This window comes from Dasypus novemcinctus, chromosome 11, assembly GCF_030445035.2.
Source record: "Dasypus novemcinctus isolate mDasNov1 chromosome 11, mDasNov1.1.hap2, whole genome shotgun sequence".
Taxonomy (NCBI): domain Eukaryota; kingdom Metazoa; phylum Chordata; class Mammalia; order Cingulata; family Dasypodidae; genus Dasypus; species Dasypus novemcinctus.
The window spans coordinates 3023055-3038147 of record NC_080683.1 but is presented as its reverse complement, the minus strand read 5'-3'; the positions used below and the strand labels follow the sequence as shown (position 1 = coordinate 3038147).

The following is a 15093-nucleotide window of genomic DNA, read 5'->3' as shown; positions in this document are numbered from 1 at the left end:
GGGAGGGCCTGGGGCACCCCCATGCTATCAGGCCAGGGTGGTATGTGGGGGGGGCAGGGCCTGCAGTACCCCCATGCTGTCAGGCCAGGGTGGTGTGGGGGGGAGGGCCTGGGACACCCCCATGCTGTCAGGCCAGGGTGATGTGGGGGGAAGCAGGGCCTGGGGCACCCCCATGCTGTCAGGCCAGGGTGGTGTGGGGGAAAGCAGGGCCTGGGGCACCCCCATGCTGTCAGGCCAGGGTGGTGTGGGGGGAAGCAGGGCCTGGGGCACCCCATGCTGTCAGACCAGGGTGGTGTGGGGGGGGAGGGCCTGGGGCACCCCCATGCTGTCAGGCCAGGGTGGTGTGGGGGGGGAGGGCCTGGGGCACCCCCATGCTGTCGGGCCAGGGTGGTGTGTGGGGAGAGGAGGGCCTGGGGCACCCCCATGCTGTCGGGCCAGGGTGATGTGGGGGGAAGCAGGGCCTGGGGTACCCCCATGCTGTCAGGCCAGGGTAGTGTGGAGGGGAAGGGCCTGGGGCACCCCCATGCTGTCGGGCCAGGGTGATGTGGGGGGAAGCAGGGCCTGGGGCACCCCCATGCTGTCGGGCCAGGGTGGTGTGTGGAGAGAGGAGGGCCTGGGGCACCCCCATGCTGTCGGGCCAGGGTGATGTGGGGGGAAGCAGGGCCTGGGGCACCCCCATGCTGTCGGGCCAGGGTGGTGTGTGGGGAGAGGAGGGCCTGGGGCACCCCCATGCTGTCGGGCCAGGGTGGTGTGTGGGGGAGGGCCTGGGGCACCCCCATGCTGTCAGGCCAGGGTGGTGTGGGGGGAAGCAGGGCCTGGGGCACCCCATGCTGTCAGACCAGGGTGGTGTGGGGGGGGAGGGCCTGGGGCACCCCCATGCTTTCGGGCCAGGGTGGTGTGTGGGGAGAGGAGGGCCTGGGGCACCCCCATGCTGTCGGGCCAGGGTGGTGTGGGGGGGGAGGGCCTGGGGCACCCCCATGCTGTCGGGCCAGGGTGGTGTGTGGGGAGAGGAGGGCCTGGGGCACCCCCATGCTGTCGGGCCAGGGTGGTGTGGGGGGGGAGGGCCTGGGGCACCCCCATGCTGTCGGGCCAGGGTGGTGTGTGGGGAGAGGAGGGCCTGGGGCACCCCCATGCTGTCGGGCCAGGGTGGTGTGGGGGGAAGCAGAGCCTCGGGCACCCCCCATGCTGTCGGGCCAGGGTGGTGTGTGGGGGAGGGCCTGGGGCACCCCCATGCTGTCGGGCCAGGGTGGTGTGTGGGGAGAGGAGGGCCTGGGGCACCCCCATGCTGTCGGGCCAGGGTGGTGTGTGGGGAGAGGAGGGCCTGGGGCACCCCCATGCTGTCAGGCCAGGGTGGTGTGGGGGGAAGCAGAGCCTCGGGCACCCCCCATGCTGTCGGGCCAGGGTGGTGTGTGGGGAGAGGAGGGCCTGGGGCACCCCCATGCTGTCGGGCCAGGGTGGTGTGTGGGGAGAGGAGGGCCTGGGGCACCCCCATGCTGTCGGGCCAGGGTGGTGTGTGGGGAGAGGAGGGCCTGGGGCACCCCCATGCTGTCAGGCCAGGGTGGTGTGGGGGGGAAGCAGGGCCTGGGGCACCCCCATGCTGTCGGGCCAGGGTGGTATGGGGGGGGAGGGCCTGGGGCACCCCCATGCTGTCGGGCCAGGGTGGTGTGGGGGGGGAGGACCTGGGACACCCCCATGCTGTCGGGCCAGGGTGGTGTGAGGGGGAGGGTTGGGGCACCCCCATGCTGTCGGGCCAGGGTGGTGTGGGGGGGAGGGCCTGGGGCACCCCCATGCTGTCGGGCCAGGGTGGTGTGGGGGGAAGCAGGGCCTGGGGCACCCCCATGCTGTCAGGCCAGGGTGGTGTGGGGGCAGGGCCTGGGGCACCCCCATGCTGTCAGGCCAGGGTGGTGTGGGGGCAGGGCCTGGGGCACCCCCATGCTGTCGGGCCAGGGTGGTGTGTGGGGAGAGGAGGGCCTGGGGCACCCCCATGCTGTCGGGCCAGGGTGGTGTGTGGGGGAGGGCCTGGGGCACCCCCATGCTGTCAGGCCAGGGTGGTGTGGGGGGGGGCAGGGCCTCGGGCACCCCCATGCTGTCGGGCCAGGGTGGTGTGGGGGGGGGAGGGCCTGGGGCACCCCCATGCTGTCCGGCCAGGGTGGTATGTGGGGAGAGGAGGGCCTGGGGCACCCCCATGCTGTCGGGCCAGGGTGGTGTGTGGGGGAGGGCCTGGGGCACCCCATGCTGTCGGGCCAGGGTGGTGTGGGGGGAAGCAGGGCCTGGGGCACCCCCATGCTGTCGGGCCAGGGTGGTGTGGGGAGAGGAGGTCCTGGGGCACCCCCATGCTGTCGGGCCAGGGTGGTGTGGGGAGAGGAGGTCCTGGGGCACCCCCATGCTCTCGGGCCAGGGTGGTGTGGGGAGAGGAGGGCCTGGGGCACCCCCATGCTGTCAGGCCAGGGTGGTATGTGGGGTGGGGCAGGGCCTGCAGTACCCCCATGCTGTCAGGCCAGGGTGATGTGGGGGGAGGGCCTGGGGCACCCCCATGCTGTCGGGCCAGGGTGGTGGTGGGGGAGGGCTGGGCGGGCTCTGTGTTGGCGGGATTGGGGCTGAGAGGGCCAGGGCCGGGAGGATGGCGGGGAGAGGCTGGGCCCGGCGGCCCGACGCGCTGACCCCGAGGCCCAGCCGCCCCTTCGAGGACCTGAGCAGGCTCCTCCCTGACCCCAGGCCTTGGGGTCCTGTGCCTCCAGGTGTTTGGACCTCGGCCTTCCTCTATCCTCCACTAAGGTCAGAGGCTATTGGGAAAGACGGACCCAACGAAAGGGGGACACCCTGGGGATTCGTACCTCTCTTTCTGCCCCCATCTTGTGACCTAAAAACTAACGTTGCGGGAGCAGAGGTGGCTCGAGCCATTGGGTGTCTCCCTCCTGGTGCCTCCTGAAAACACTAAAGCGGCAAGCACACAACGAGCAGACACAGAGCAGACAGCCGGTGTCAACAACGTGGTGGGGGGGTCAATAAAATAAACCTTAAAAAGAAGAAAAACTGACATTGACTTTGGTACCTCCCACCAGAGCCCAGGCTTTTAGAGGGCCACAGAGATCCAGTGACCTAAGCTGTGGGCAAAGTGTGAGCTGAAGAAAATAAGCTGCTGAGATCAGATTACGGTCACGCAGGGCTGGGGAAGGCATGAGAAGGTGTGCGGGGTTTTTCTTTTTGGAGTAATGAAATTGTTCTAAAATTTTTGTGGTGATGAATGCACAACATTGTGGCTATACTAAAAGCCACTGATTATACACTCTGGATAGATTGTATGGTATGTGAGTATATCTCAATAAAACTGCTTAATGAATAATTGTGCGAAAATAGCCAGAAATAGCAGCTATGTATAGCAGGGGAAACAGAGGTGAAGAATTTTCTTGTCTGCTCATTATTATTGAAATAAAGAAAATGCTGTAATAATGATTGAAGTAATGAATGCAAACTATGCAAACACCATTGATGTTCACTTTGGATGAATTGTATGCTTTATTAGTATGTATCAATACAACTGATGTTTAATTTTAAAAAAATATATATATATATATCTACTGCATGCTGCTATTTGCATCAAGTACACAAGTGAAACTCACCCTAGCTGCCACAAGAAAGGACAGAGAGTTGGGGAGAGTGCCTGGGAGGGGCTTTGAAAGAGGCTTTAAGCACTGATAAGGGCTTTATCCTGATTTGGGGGCTGGTTACGAAAGTTTACTTTTTGGTATGTGCAAACTTGTGTTGTCAACATAGTTAAAAAGGGAAGTGGACTTGGCGCAATGGTTAGGGCGTCCGCCTACCACGTGGGAGGTCCGCAGTTCAAACCCCGGGCCTCCTTGACCCGTGTGGGGCTGGCCATGTGTAGTGCTGATGCATGCAGGGAGTGCCATGCCACGCAGGGGTGTCCCCCGCGTAGGGGAGCCCCACGCGCAAGGAGTGCACCCCATAAGGAGCTGCCCAGCTCCTTGCGAAAGAAAGTGCAGCCTGCCCAAGAATGGCGCCGTACAAACGGAGAGCTGACACAAGATGATGCAACAAAAAGAAAAAAGGAAAAAAAGAAACACAGATTCCGATGCTGCTGATAGGAATAGAAGCGGTCACAGAAGAACACACAGCAAATGGACACAGAGAGCAAACAACTGGGGGTGAGGGGGGGGAAGGGGAGAGAAATAAAAAAGTTAAAAATAAACAGGGCAAAAGGATTGTGTGCACATTTCTAAGGTGGGCGTATGTGGGGGTCTTCCCAGCCTTCCGCTTGCCACACAGACCTCAACAGCCCGTGTTCACCAAGCAGTGCATGCCAGGCCCTGCGTATCTTTGCACATGGTCTCTGTCCTGCAAGGACTCTTATTTAAAAGTGAGCTTAGAGAGACCAACTTACCCAGCTGGCAGAGTTGGGGTTGAGCCTCTTGGCCCCCACACAGCTTTTCAGAAAAAAAAGGTTGCAAAGCGTCAGCTCTGGGCTGTGGGACTGGGAGGGCAGACTCCTTGCTGTACACCTCTGCGAGTCCCGGGCCTGAGGTAGGGCCCGGCTCAGAGCAGTGTGCCCAGGTGTTTACTGAATGTATGGGAAAGGTTGAGTTATAAACATTCATTATTGCTCTGTGTGTTTCCCATTTTTCAAAAATAAACAAAAACGAAAGAGCCGGCCACTCCAGCCCCGTTTTTGCACTCTGCACTCCCCTCGCCCCGGGAGTGCCACGCTCCTTGAAAAGAACCGGGGCCTGCTGGCAGGAACCCAGGCTCCTTGGCCCCTGGACGGTGAGAGGCGGGCCGGGCCCTTTGCTTTACTCCTCAGTTTCCTCGGCTTAAAGAGGAGTTCGCCTCCTCGCTTAGGGTGAGAAGCCTGGCCTGCTCTGGGTCTAACTCCCTAGGTTGTGTGGGGGATGTCAGGGTTGGGAAGCACCTCTCCTCCTTGACCTCCAGTTGAGCAGATCAGCTAGAGGGAGGGATGGATCGAAGTGGACCCGCTGGAGAAGGCCGTGAGAGTGCCGTAAGGGTCAAGTGGTGTGGGCAGGGCCCCACAATCCCGTTTCCATCCCACAGCTGAGCCTGATCCCACAAACAATGTGACACAGATTTATCCCAGTTCTGGTTTATTGTGGAGGGAAACTGAGGAGCTGGACAGACTCTCCCCTCTCCTCTTGACAGGCACCTAGGGAGATGGGTGTCAGGACTCAGTGAGGTTCACGAGTGAGGCTGAGGAGGCCAGGGACTGGGCCAGAGATGACAGAGAGAGGGAAACGGGGGACCAGGCGGAGTGGGGGGTGAAGAGTGAGGCAAGGACACCAGAACGCCCAGGCAGGGAATCTGCCACAAGCCTACCCCTCATCCTTGCTGCAAGTTCAGCCTGGCACGGGGTCTTAGAGGCAGGGCACACAAGGCTGGATCTGCGTGGAGCTGGCACATGACCAGACTGAAGGCGGTCTTGGGAAGACGGAGGGAGATGATGGAATACGCAGACGTCGGGCGAGGATGGAAGAGACCACTGCGCCTTGCCCAGCCCCGCCTGGGGAGACGCCACGCCTGAGACGCTCTCCTCGGGGGAAGGAAGGGCCTACTGGGCGCACTGTCTACTGGTTTCTGGGAAGGAGATTATACCAAGGCCCCCAAGTGCTGGAGGTGCAGAGGAGGGAGCCCTGAGCGATCAGTGACCAGCTGCGTGGGTGTCCTCCGAGTCGGCACGCAGGATACTGGGGCCGCCAGGGGACGGATGCTGGAACAGAGTGTACTCTGGGAGGCAGGAGGTGTCAGGGTCCAGCCCGAGGAAGAACCAACAGTCCTGAACTGTTGAGAAACAGGTAGGTGCGGCGCAGGTCGGCAACGGGCACACCCAGGCTCAGGGGCTCCAGGCCTTCGGGCTCCTGCCCAGCATGGAAGCTGGGCAGGGGCAGTGAGAGGTCCAGGGCCTGGTAGAGCTGGTGGATCTGGGGCTCAGGCAGGGGCAGGGCCAGGGGCCTGTCTGAGGCCTCGGGTGGGGAATTTTGCAGCTGGGGGCTGGACCAGGAGTTGCAGTAATCGTACTGGCAGCACTGGGCATGGTACCAGTACTCTGCAAAGTAGGTATTGCGCTTTTCTTGGCAGCGGTAGGAATTGTACTGTCCACAGCCCCTGATGATGAAGCGAACCTTGGCACCTGGAGGAGAGGGGACAGCCACTAACCCCTGCTGCCCCCAGATCCCCACGCCTGGCAACCCTGCCACTGGCTCCCCCCATCCCCCATCCAGACAAGACTGCCATCCTAGGCTCTTTCAGAAGGGGTCAGAAGAAAACAGAACAGCCCAGCTAGCTCCCCTGGACTTGAGACCCTTCTTCCAAGAGTCTCCTCTCTCCTTTCTGCACCCCAGGCCCCAAGAAGAGCCCTCTCAGTAAGAGGCCAGACCACACCCTGGGCCGTCAGGCCAGCGGCGCTCTCCCGGGACCCAACTCACTGCGGAAGATGGTGATCACCATGCACGGCGCTGGGCGGCTGACGGTGCACTTCTCCGAGCCCGAGATGCAGCCTACAGATGGGTCTTCCAGGAGGCAGAAGTGGCAGGTCCGGACTTTGGGAGCAGGAGCTGGGGGGGCAGAAGAGGGAGGGATGAGAGCTGTCCTGCCAGGAGCACGAGTGTTCTGGGCCCCAGCCCACCCCACCCCCTTCCTGGACTCAGTCACCCCTTCCTCCCTGTCCCTGTGCCCCACTTACCCTTTCCCACCGAGAAGCCCACCATGACCAGCATGCCCACAAGTACGTGGACCTTCACTGTGGAGTTCTGGGGAGAAGGGCATTCCCTGGCAGGTGCCCTGAAACCCCACTTTCCTGTGACCATGCTCCTTGATCCTGAGCTGGAGGGTAGTTCTGACAGTCTGAGCAAGGGCTGCTGTAGGTGCAGAGCTATAGCCCTGCCTGGGGCAGGATTCTGGGCTGAGAGAGGAAGTTACTACCTCGGCAGGAGGGACAGTGCGTCCTCACCCACGAGGTCTGGTTCCTGTGTGTGGGAGCAGTGGCCTGCTCAGGGGAAATACCTGGGCCCCACCTGGATGTTCATCCAGGAGACTCTGTCCTGCATGTTCCCCAGAGCCCCGTCCCTCCCGCCGAGTGTCTGTGGGTCAGAACGTCTGTGTCTGGGACCATCTGCCTCCTCCCCCACACGAGGGATGGACAGAGGCCCCGGGAACACCCGGCCAGGGAAGCCAGCATTCCCAGCCGGAGCACGGGCTCTCCCAGCAGGGGGCCCACAGGCCACTGAGCAGCAGTTCTGGACCTAGTCCCTCCTCTCTCCACCTCTCACAGCTGTTTTTGGGGGACCACTTCCCCTTTGAAACCAAAACCGAAAGTCAATACTGTCGAATTTCATTATGTCTCTTACAGTATGAACAGGCAGCCTTAGATGGCCCCTAAAATAACAAGTTATCTCTCTGGTCTTTGAAAGCTGATGCTTCTCTGCGTCTTTTCCTTGTGACGGTGCACTTCTCCACACCCAGTCCTCAGAATTCTGCTCAGTTCTCTCCTGAGAACATCCCCCAAATCCACCAGGCACAAATCTGCTCCGGGTTTCAACTTGGGGAGGGCGGGCCATGAGGGCCTGAGGTTTAGCATGCTGCCACCCTCCCTTCCGTGGCCCCAAGCACCAGCAGACTGGCTCAAGGCCTTTTCTTCCACTTTATTTCATATTCCCACCACAATAATGACTCCTTTAATTTAAACAACTAAAAACCATAAAGGGTTCCTGAAAGGGTGGCAGCCAAGGAACAGGGTCGTCCAAGACTGAGGGACAGGTAGGGTGGGGAATCAGCGGATGGTCTTGACGGGACTCTTGAAGTTGCTGGCGGCTTGGAGCTGCAGCTGGTAGGCCATCGGATGGATCTTGAAACCATAAAGCCTGGGACGGGGCAAAGGGCAGAGAGGCAGCAGGGTGAGCCCCATCCTGGCCCTGCTGGGGGTCTGCGCTCCTGCCCCCCTCCCCCCAGCTCCTCCATGGACCTGCTCAACGCTTAACGGCAGCAGTTCCCAAATTTCTGCAATGGAAAATATTATATCTGGGGGTAGATCTTAAGCATCCAGTAAAACTGAAGCTCTAGGACATACACCAGTACTTGCTTCGATATAAAAGTGAACCTTTCCCACAACCTGACTTAAACTAGTGCTCCAAGAAGATGAACCGAGTTTAACCCGTGGCTCCAAGGATTCCCTGGCAGAAGGCCGAGCATGTGAGATAGTGGTGGAAACAGCCTAACATTTAAACAATGCTTCAAGTCCCAAACTTTTCCCTAAGCAATTTTAATATTTAAAAATACCCTGGCTAGGTACATACTGTCATCAACTCCATTTTTATATGGACAAGGAAACTGAAAACTAAAGAGTTTAAGTAACTTGTTCAAGGTGTCTCAGCAGGGAGAAGCCCTGGCTTTGGGACACCCAAGGGCTCCCAGGCCCTTCCTTGGACCCTTGGTAACTGTCTGTTCCCCACCTGGGCACAAACTGGTTGGCAGGCCGCTTGGGCCGGTACTCAGGGTGCACCATGAAGAGCATGTGTGGGAAACCAGTGCCGAAGTAGGCGCCGTCTGTGTGGTGGTGCCTCGACGACTTGGGTGTGTACACGTCCATGCACTTGGGACAGTAGAGCTTCACCATGGCCTCGCCTGGGATGTCCGACAGGCCTGGGAGACAGCCAGATTCAGCAAGACGGACACCCTGCAACCCTGGCCAAGCCCCCGAGGACTCAGGTCCCATCCTGCTGAGTCCCAGTTCCTTCCCAGGGGGCCTGCTGCATGTCGCCCTCCCCTCCCCTCTCCAACACTCACCAATGGGAAGCATTGGCTGGTTCTCACAGTACACACGGGGACAGTAGCCAAAGTCTCCCTGCTGGTATTTTTCCAACTAAGATGAATAAAATGGAGATGGGTAGCTATGAAAGAGCAACCCACATGGCGCTGACCCCTCCTCATCCCAACCCACATCTCTCCGTCCCCCAATCCTCCCGCCTCTGCCAGAGACCCCCTCTCTGGCCCAGACAGGGCTTCAGGCTCCTCTGCTTCCTCTACTCCAGTCGGCCAGGCTGCAGACCACCAGAGCCATTCGCCGCTGGCGCCCTGAGGAGGCAGCCCACAGCAACTTCCGTTCAGGGTCCTGTCTCCCGCCCTGAAAACAAACGCCCTCTTTAACACGACCCCGAGTCAGGACTCAGTCCCCAGGCTCAGGTTCTGGGATTCTTCCCCTCTTTCCAGCTAGACTCCTTGGGAAAGTTGAAATGTATAACTTCTTGCTGCAGGAAACTCTGCTTCTCTTATCTCTCAGAAGAAGTCGAGCGGGGCAGAGGCCTCACCATCTGGGCGATGCCGCGGTTGGTGAGGATGTAGCGGGCGTGGATTAGTCCGTACAGCATCTCGGCTGCCTGCTCAATCAGGTCGCTCTGGTTGGGGTTGTCCTCCAGCTCTTCATCTGAAACATGCCCCGGCCCAAATGCAACTCTGTCATTCTGCTTTCCTAAGTGCCCCACCCATACCCGGGGTGCCCACCACCTACCACTTAAGCATTTGACCCATAAACCTGGGCCTCTGACTTTCCTTTACACCTCTGTAGCCTCTGTTTTCTTTTTCCCTCCCAAGTCTTTCCCCAATGCATAAATGAAAAAAAAAAGATGTCCAGTGCAGAATGTGGAACTCTAGTCTGGTAGGCGCAGGGCAAGAGAAAGGGGAAAAAAATCAAGACATTTGGGAAAGGGGGCATTCTGGAACACAGCTTAATTATAGAGTAAGAAAGCAAAAGAACATGTAGTAGGTGTCATAAAAGTAGGCAAGAATCTAATGGAGGATTGAACAAAGCAGGGATTTTGGGTTAATAAAGCCACAGAACCAAAAAATTTTTTAGAAATTGAAGAAACTAGCCAGGGATTTGCAGAAAAGGGGAACAAAACAAAACAAAAACAAACAAACAACAAACCCTCACCAGGCTCCAGGTCCAAAATCATGTCTAGAGCTTGCCGATAGTGAGGCACTTGCTCGTTGAGCCCTGTGAGGTTGAACTTGTCCTGGATGTAGTCCTCATCCACCTGTCAGGGCAGGGAGGTCAAAGGGAACCAACCCACAGCAGAATCCCGGGCCGCGGCCCCGCAAGCTGCTCTAACTGACGCCCGGTCCTCAGCGTAGCCACTTCTGTTAGCCTGGTCCACACTTCCAAATCAGCAATGGTACCCGAGCTCTTCCCAGTTGACACACACTCCCGCCCATAAAAGCCTCAGCTTTCCCGTTCTAAGGATAAACATGTACACCAACCTCCTGCTTGGAGAGACCTTCTTTTCATATTCCCTATCCCTATTCCTTATCACCACCACCACCACCCATCTCTAGGAACCAGTTTTGACTTCTCCTGAGAGACAGCTGGCTCTCCCAGGAAGGTGGAGGCTGAACAGCTTGAGCTCTTTAGGCTGTTCCAAAACTTTTCAGCATGCAACACTCCTAATAACCACCTGACATAGGTACTGCCACTATCACCCTAGCAATAAGAAGAAAAAGACACGTCCAATGTTATGTTACATTGCTGGAGGATAGTCGGGTTGGTACTTGACCCTTAGTCTTGCCACTTCACCACAACTTATGCAGAACTGAGAAAATACTTTTTTTTAAAGCAGGGAGATTTCATCGAAACGTGAGAAAACTGGAGAAGCTAGAAAAGCAGGGGAATATTTTTGGGGCCAGAATTATATGTGAAGATGTGCTGGCACATAAAGAAGTTGAAGAGAACTTACTTCACAGAAGAATTCATTGCCACGGAGCCCACAGAACCAGGAAATCCAGGACACCTCCTCTGAACTGCTCATCTTCACTTCTGCAGGGAAATGAAGGGCGTAGGTTAAGCTGATGACCCAGAGCTGCTCTTCACTATCTCCTCCCCTAATAGCCGCCTTCCTCCCACACTTTGCCCTGCAACCACAGAGGAATTTGGAGCCACCTTTTCTTAAAGAACCCTAGGGTAGCCCTCTTCTCCTTTTTACAAGCCACAACCCCTTTTCATCGCAGTCAGAAGTTTTGTGCTGTTCCACCACCATCGCTTGCGAGAAGCCTATACATCTCGTGTCACTAGTCCTCTCCACATCCCCGGCGCTCCTGAACGCCAGGGCCCTCCTCCCTCGGTATCAACTCCGGCGGGGCCTGCGGGTCGCACTCCCCACCGCTGCAGGGCTCTGCATGTTCCCGGCGCCTTGACCCAGGGTTCTTTCTTTAGTCCCCTTTCAGGGAGCTCGCATTTCCCGCCTCCGCTCCACAGGACATCCCTCCCTCCCTGGGTACCGGACCGGGTCACTTCCTTCCCCACCCCCACATCAAGGCGCGGAGACCCCATGTCCCGCGCCCGGACAGTGGGGGGGGGGGGGCTCCGCGCAGCGACGACCTCAGACTCACCTGCTAGACGGGGGCCAGGGCCGGGGAGGGGGAAGGGGAGTTGGCGCTTTCAAGAGGCGGCGACTACCCGCACAGCCAAGGCCGCGGACCCGACCGCGGCAGGAGAAGCGGGGTGGGGGGGAGTGGAAATTGGAGAGGGTAGGGAAGAGGGCGACGCGCAAGCGCCGAGGGTCGGGCGCCGCAGGGGACGCCGGGAGATGAAGTCTCCGGTCGGGAGAAACTGGCGAAATGCGGGGAAAGCGGACTACGAATCCCAGGATGACCCGCGCACGACCCTGGTGTCGCGGGGCCTGCGGGGCCGGCTCTCGGGGGCGGGGCGAAGCGAGTCGCTACCGGAAGCGGAAGTCCGAGGTAGCGTTCGGGGCTAGAGACTCAGGCAAATAAGAGTCGCGTGCTCGGGGTACTAAGGGGCCGGGATGGGGCGGGGATAGGAGCGAGCACGGCTCTAGTCCTTCCCGCAGCTCCGCTCGCCGAGCGATCCTCGGGTCCCGGCGTAGCGCCGCCATTCAGGGAACTGACTCCATGCCCGGCCAGACTGCCTGATCGCCTGAGTCGGGCCCGTCCCTGGAATCCCCGGCAGGGCCCCACGCTTCGCTCCATGCCCCCGTCTCCGGCGGCGGGGGTGCGGCCAGCATCCGTGCTGGGCTGGGCTGAGCGGCCTGAGAACCACGGCGGTCCAGCGCGCTAACCTGAGGTGGCACCAGCCGTCCTGCCGCTTGTCCCCTTGCACTTCTCCATCTCTTAGAGCTTGACCGGGGGAATGGAGCCTTCTGCGGGCCTTTACGTGTGACCTTCGAACCCTGGTCAGAATAAGGGTGAGGGGCAGCGTGACGTTATTTCATGTCACCGCTCGTCGGCGTTCCACAGGTGTCCCTCCGCCTCCTTAAGGCCTTTTCTTAAGCCAGGGCGTGGTTTCACAAGTTCCAAACGAAACTAAGCTCGGAGCGGGGGCCCACCTTGAAGGAGGCGAAGGGCATTGTGGGGACGTTATGTAAAAGCAGGGCCTCAACCGACGGCTCCTCCGCGGTCCTCGCGACAGTTGGGCACGCGGCCCTTGCGCGCAAACTAGGGGAACGACTCCAGGGCGGGAAACCGAACCCGGCGCTCTGCGCACGCCCCAAGTGCTTTTTTTCCCCCTGTCACGCATGCACTTCTGTTTTTCTTTCTGTCACGCATGCGCCTTCCTGTCCTGTGGCTATTGGAATCTGTGACTAGAATAGCGTCATTTTGCTGTACCGAAGTTGTAAGAGACGGGAGGTTCTTCCGGGGAAGTGTTATATCTGTCTATTTTATTTATTGTTTTTGGAAAGGAAACCCGAAATAGTATCGAGGAAGATTTAAAGAACCAGGCTGATGTTTTTCTGAATGGTATGTCTTATACGAGGTGAAAGAGGCTGGTGCTAATTATTGGTGGGGGAAGGGGGCGGGACCCAGGACCTCTGCGCGACTGTCTTAGGGGAGTTTTCCTCATTAAAGATTGGTAAGAGATAGGGCTTCATGTTTTCACACATGGCTTGTGGTCCTTAGGCCTTCAGGGCCCTAGGTTTTGGGGTCACTTTTGGGGCACGTGCAGTCTTTTGACTCTAAAGCTAATTTTTTTCTCATCCTAGCAGCTCTCTGGAAGTAGATCTGGTCATTGCAGGGACTCTAGGGACTTGGCTTGCTTGTCCCAGCCTCCCCTTGCCCAGTCTCATTTCCTCAACTCCCAAAGCCATGCCCAGGCCTTCTCTTATCAACTTCACCCCAGCCAGTGACCCCAACGACCTCTGGAAAGATGGGCAGCAGCAGCCACCGCCTGAGGAGCCAGAGCCAGCCCTGGATGGGGCTGCAGCCCGGGCCTTCTACGAGGCCCTCATCGGGGATGAGAGCCTTCCCCCAGAACCTCAGATATCTCCTCAACCTGAGCCTTCCAGGGTGAGAAAGAGGAAGAAGAGAATGAGCAGGATGCCTGTAGCAGAAGCAGCAGCAACGGCAGCATTGGGGAGACACGGACAAGGGAGATCCCTTGAAGTCGAGGACAAGATGACTCAGTGGATACTGAGGGCAGCCCAGGAGGGGGACCTGGCAGAACTTCAAAGGCTGCTGGATCCCCGTGAAGCAGGGGGAGCCGGAGGGAACATCAATGCCCGGGACACCTTCTGGTGGACTCCCCTGATGTGTGCTGCCCGAGCAGGCCAGGGGGCAGCCGTGCGCTATCTCCTGGACCGCGGGGCCGCCTGGGTGGGAGTCTGTGAGCTAGGTGGCCGGGATGCTGCCCAGCTGGCTGAAGAAGCAGGCTTCCCTGAGGTGGCCCGCATGGTCAGAGAGAGCCACGGAGAGAGGAGGAGCCCAGAGAACCGGTGAGGGGAAGCCTTAGCCCACGAACGTAGTTCAGTGTGTCCTGCCCTTCCCAGTCACTCTCTACCAGAGGCTCCAGAACTGACCTGAGAGATTCTCCCCACCCCCAGTGTTGGTTGATAAGGTAGTACAGTAGAGTGGTTACGGACTTGAGCTCTCTGGGTTTGAATCCTGACTCTGCTTACTTAGGCAAGCAACCTAACATGTATGTGCCCCAGTTTCCTCATTTGAGAAATGGGGGTAACAGTAGCACCTTTCTAACAGGGTTGTTGATTAGAATCAAATGGGTTAGTATATGTAAGTTGTTAGAATGGTGCTTGCCATTTAGTAAGCATTATACAAATGTTAGGTGTAACCACTGTTATTATTACCATTATTATTCCTTCCCCCTCCCCCAAGAGCATTTGGAGGCCTGGTTACCATCTCTTCTCCCAAACATTCCCATCTGGGTTCCTCTTTGCTAATGGGGAGGAAAGCAATTTGTTCCTTAGGAGGGCTGGAAGGAACCTGTCCCACCCTGCCAGCCCCCTGTGAGGCATCCGTGCCCTTCCCCTGGGCCCTGCAACCCCCACCCTTAACTCAGCTCTTTTTTCTCTGCAGGCCCCACTCCCCCTCTCCCCAGTACTGCGAGACCTGTGGTGCCCACTTCCAAGACTCCAACCACAGCACATCCACTGCTCACCTGCTGTCGCTGTCCTGGGTTCCCCAGCCCTCCAACCTGCCCCCGGGAGTCTCTGCCTCCAATCCAGGCTTCAAGCTGCTGCTGAGGGGGGGCTGGGAACCAGGGATGGGACTGGGGCCTCGGGGCGAGGGCCGTGCCAGCCCCATCCCCACTGTCCTCAAAAGGGACCAGGAGGGACTAGGCTACAGATCACCACCCCAGCCCCGGGTCACACACTTTCCAGCTTGGGATACCCGGGCCGTGGCCGGGAGGGAGCGAGCCCCTCGAGTGGCCACTCTCAGCCGGAAAGAGGAGAGAAGGCGTGAGGAGAAGGGGAGGGCCTGGGAGCGCGATCTCAGGAGGTACATGAGCCTTGAGTTCTGACCTTGGTGAGGTCCGGGCCTGCCCTGCTGCTGGCGCCTAAGCTTGGCCTCTACTCCCTGGGGTTTGCCAGGTCCCAGACCCTCGGGTTTTGTTCCGTGGGGTCTGCCTTTTGGGCGGGAGGGGCTAGGAGAAATAAATCAGTTTTCTCCCTTTTACATGGTTTATTCACTTTTTGTAAGTGTTCCAGGGAAGCATTCAGAAGTACGGGGGTCACATGAGCAAGGTCCACTGGAGCCAAAAGGGCAGTGCCTCCAGGTGGCATGCTGGGGCCATCTCCCTGCCAGTTTGGATTCACTCTCAGGTCCTGG

The 15093-nt window shown here is 58.7% G+C and overlaps 3 protein-coding genes across 9 annotated transcripts; 1 reads left to right on the top strand and 2 right to left on the bottom strand.

Moving 5' to 3' along the window:
- Nucleotides 1-5100: 5100 nt before the first annotated feature.
- Nucleotides 5101-7514, bottom strand: LY6G5B (lymphocyte antigen 6 family member G5B). Its single transcript, XM_023591525.2, has 3 exons — nucleotides 6710-7514; nucleotides 6453-6581; nucleotides 5101-6157 (listed from the first exon to the last, which is right to left on the bottom strand). The coding sequence occupies exons 1-3, from the start codon at nucleotides 6831-6833 to the stop codon at nucleotides 5772-5774; spliced, it is 639 nt and encodes a 212-aa protein (XP_023447293.1). The 5' UTR covers nucleotides 6834-7514; the 3' UTR covers nucleotides 5101-5771.
- Nucleotides 7515-7647: 133 nt separating this feature from the next.
- On the bottom strand, nucleotides 7648-11564 carry CSNK2B (casein kinase 2 beta). Its single transcript, XM_004467843.5, has 7 exons — nucleotides 11404-11564; nucleotides 10752-10831; nucleotides 9953-10055; nucleotides 9330-9445; nucleotides 8809-8884; nucleotides 8475-8664; nucleotides 7648-7886 (listed from the first exon to the last, which is right to left on the bottom strand). Exons 2-7 carry the CDS (start codon nucleotides 10821-10823, stop codon nucleotides 7796-7798), a joined length of 648 nt encoding a protein of 215 aa, XP_004467900.1. The 5' UTR covers nucleotides 10824-10831; nucleotides 11404-11564; the 3' UTR covers nucleotides 7648-7795.
- A 164-nt stretch (nucleotides 11565-11728) lies between these two features.
- On the top strand, nucleotides 11729-14940 carry GPANK1 (G-patch domain and ankyrin repeats 1). Of its 7 annotated transcripts, none has more exons than XM_071218399.1 (4): nucleotides 11729-11754; nucleotides 12714-12771; nucleotides 13014-13742; nucleotides 14341-14940. In XM_071218399.1, exons 3-4 carry the CDS (start codon nucleotides 13117-13119, stop codon nucleotides 14783-14785), a joined length of 1071 nt encoding a protein of 356 aa, XP_071074500.1. In that variant the 5' UTR covers nucleotides 11729-11754; nucleotides 12714-12771; nucleotides 13014-13116; the 3' UTR covers nucleotides 14786-14940. The 7 variants fall into 7 exon arrangements, with proteins under 7 accessions (XP_071074500.1, XP_071074501.1, XP_004467909.1 ...); XM_004467852.3 differs by lacking the exon at nucleotides 11729-11754 and adding an exon at nucleotides 11761-12097 and having other exon boundaries at nucleotides 13017-13742; XM_004467851.3 differs by lacking the exon at nucleotides 11729-11754 and adding an exon at nucleotides 11761-12097.
- The last annotated feature ends 153 nt before the right edge of the window (nucleotides 14941-15093 follow it).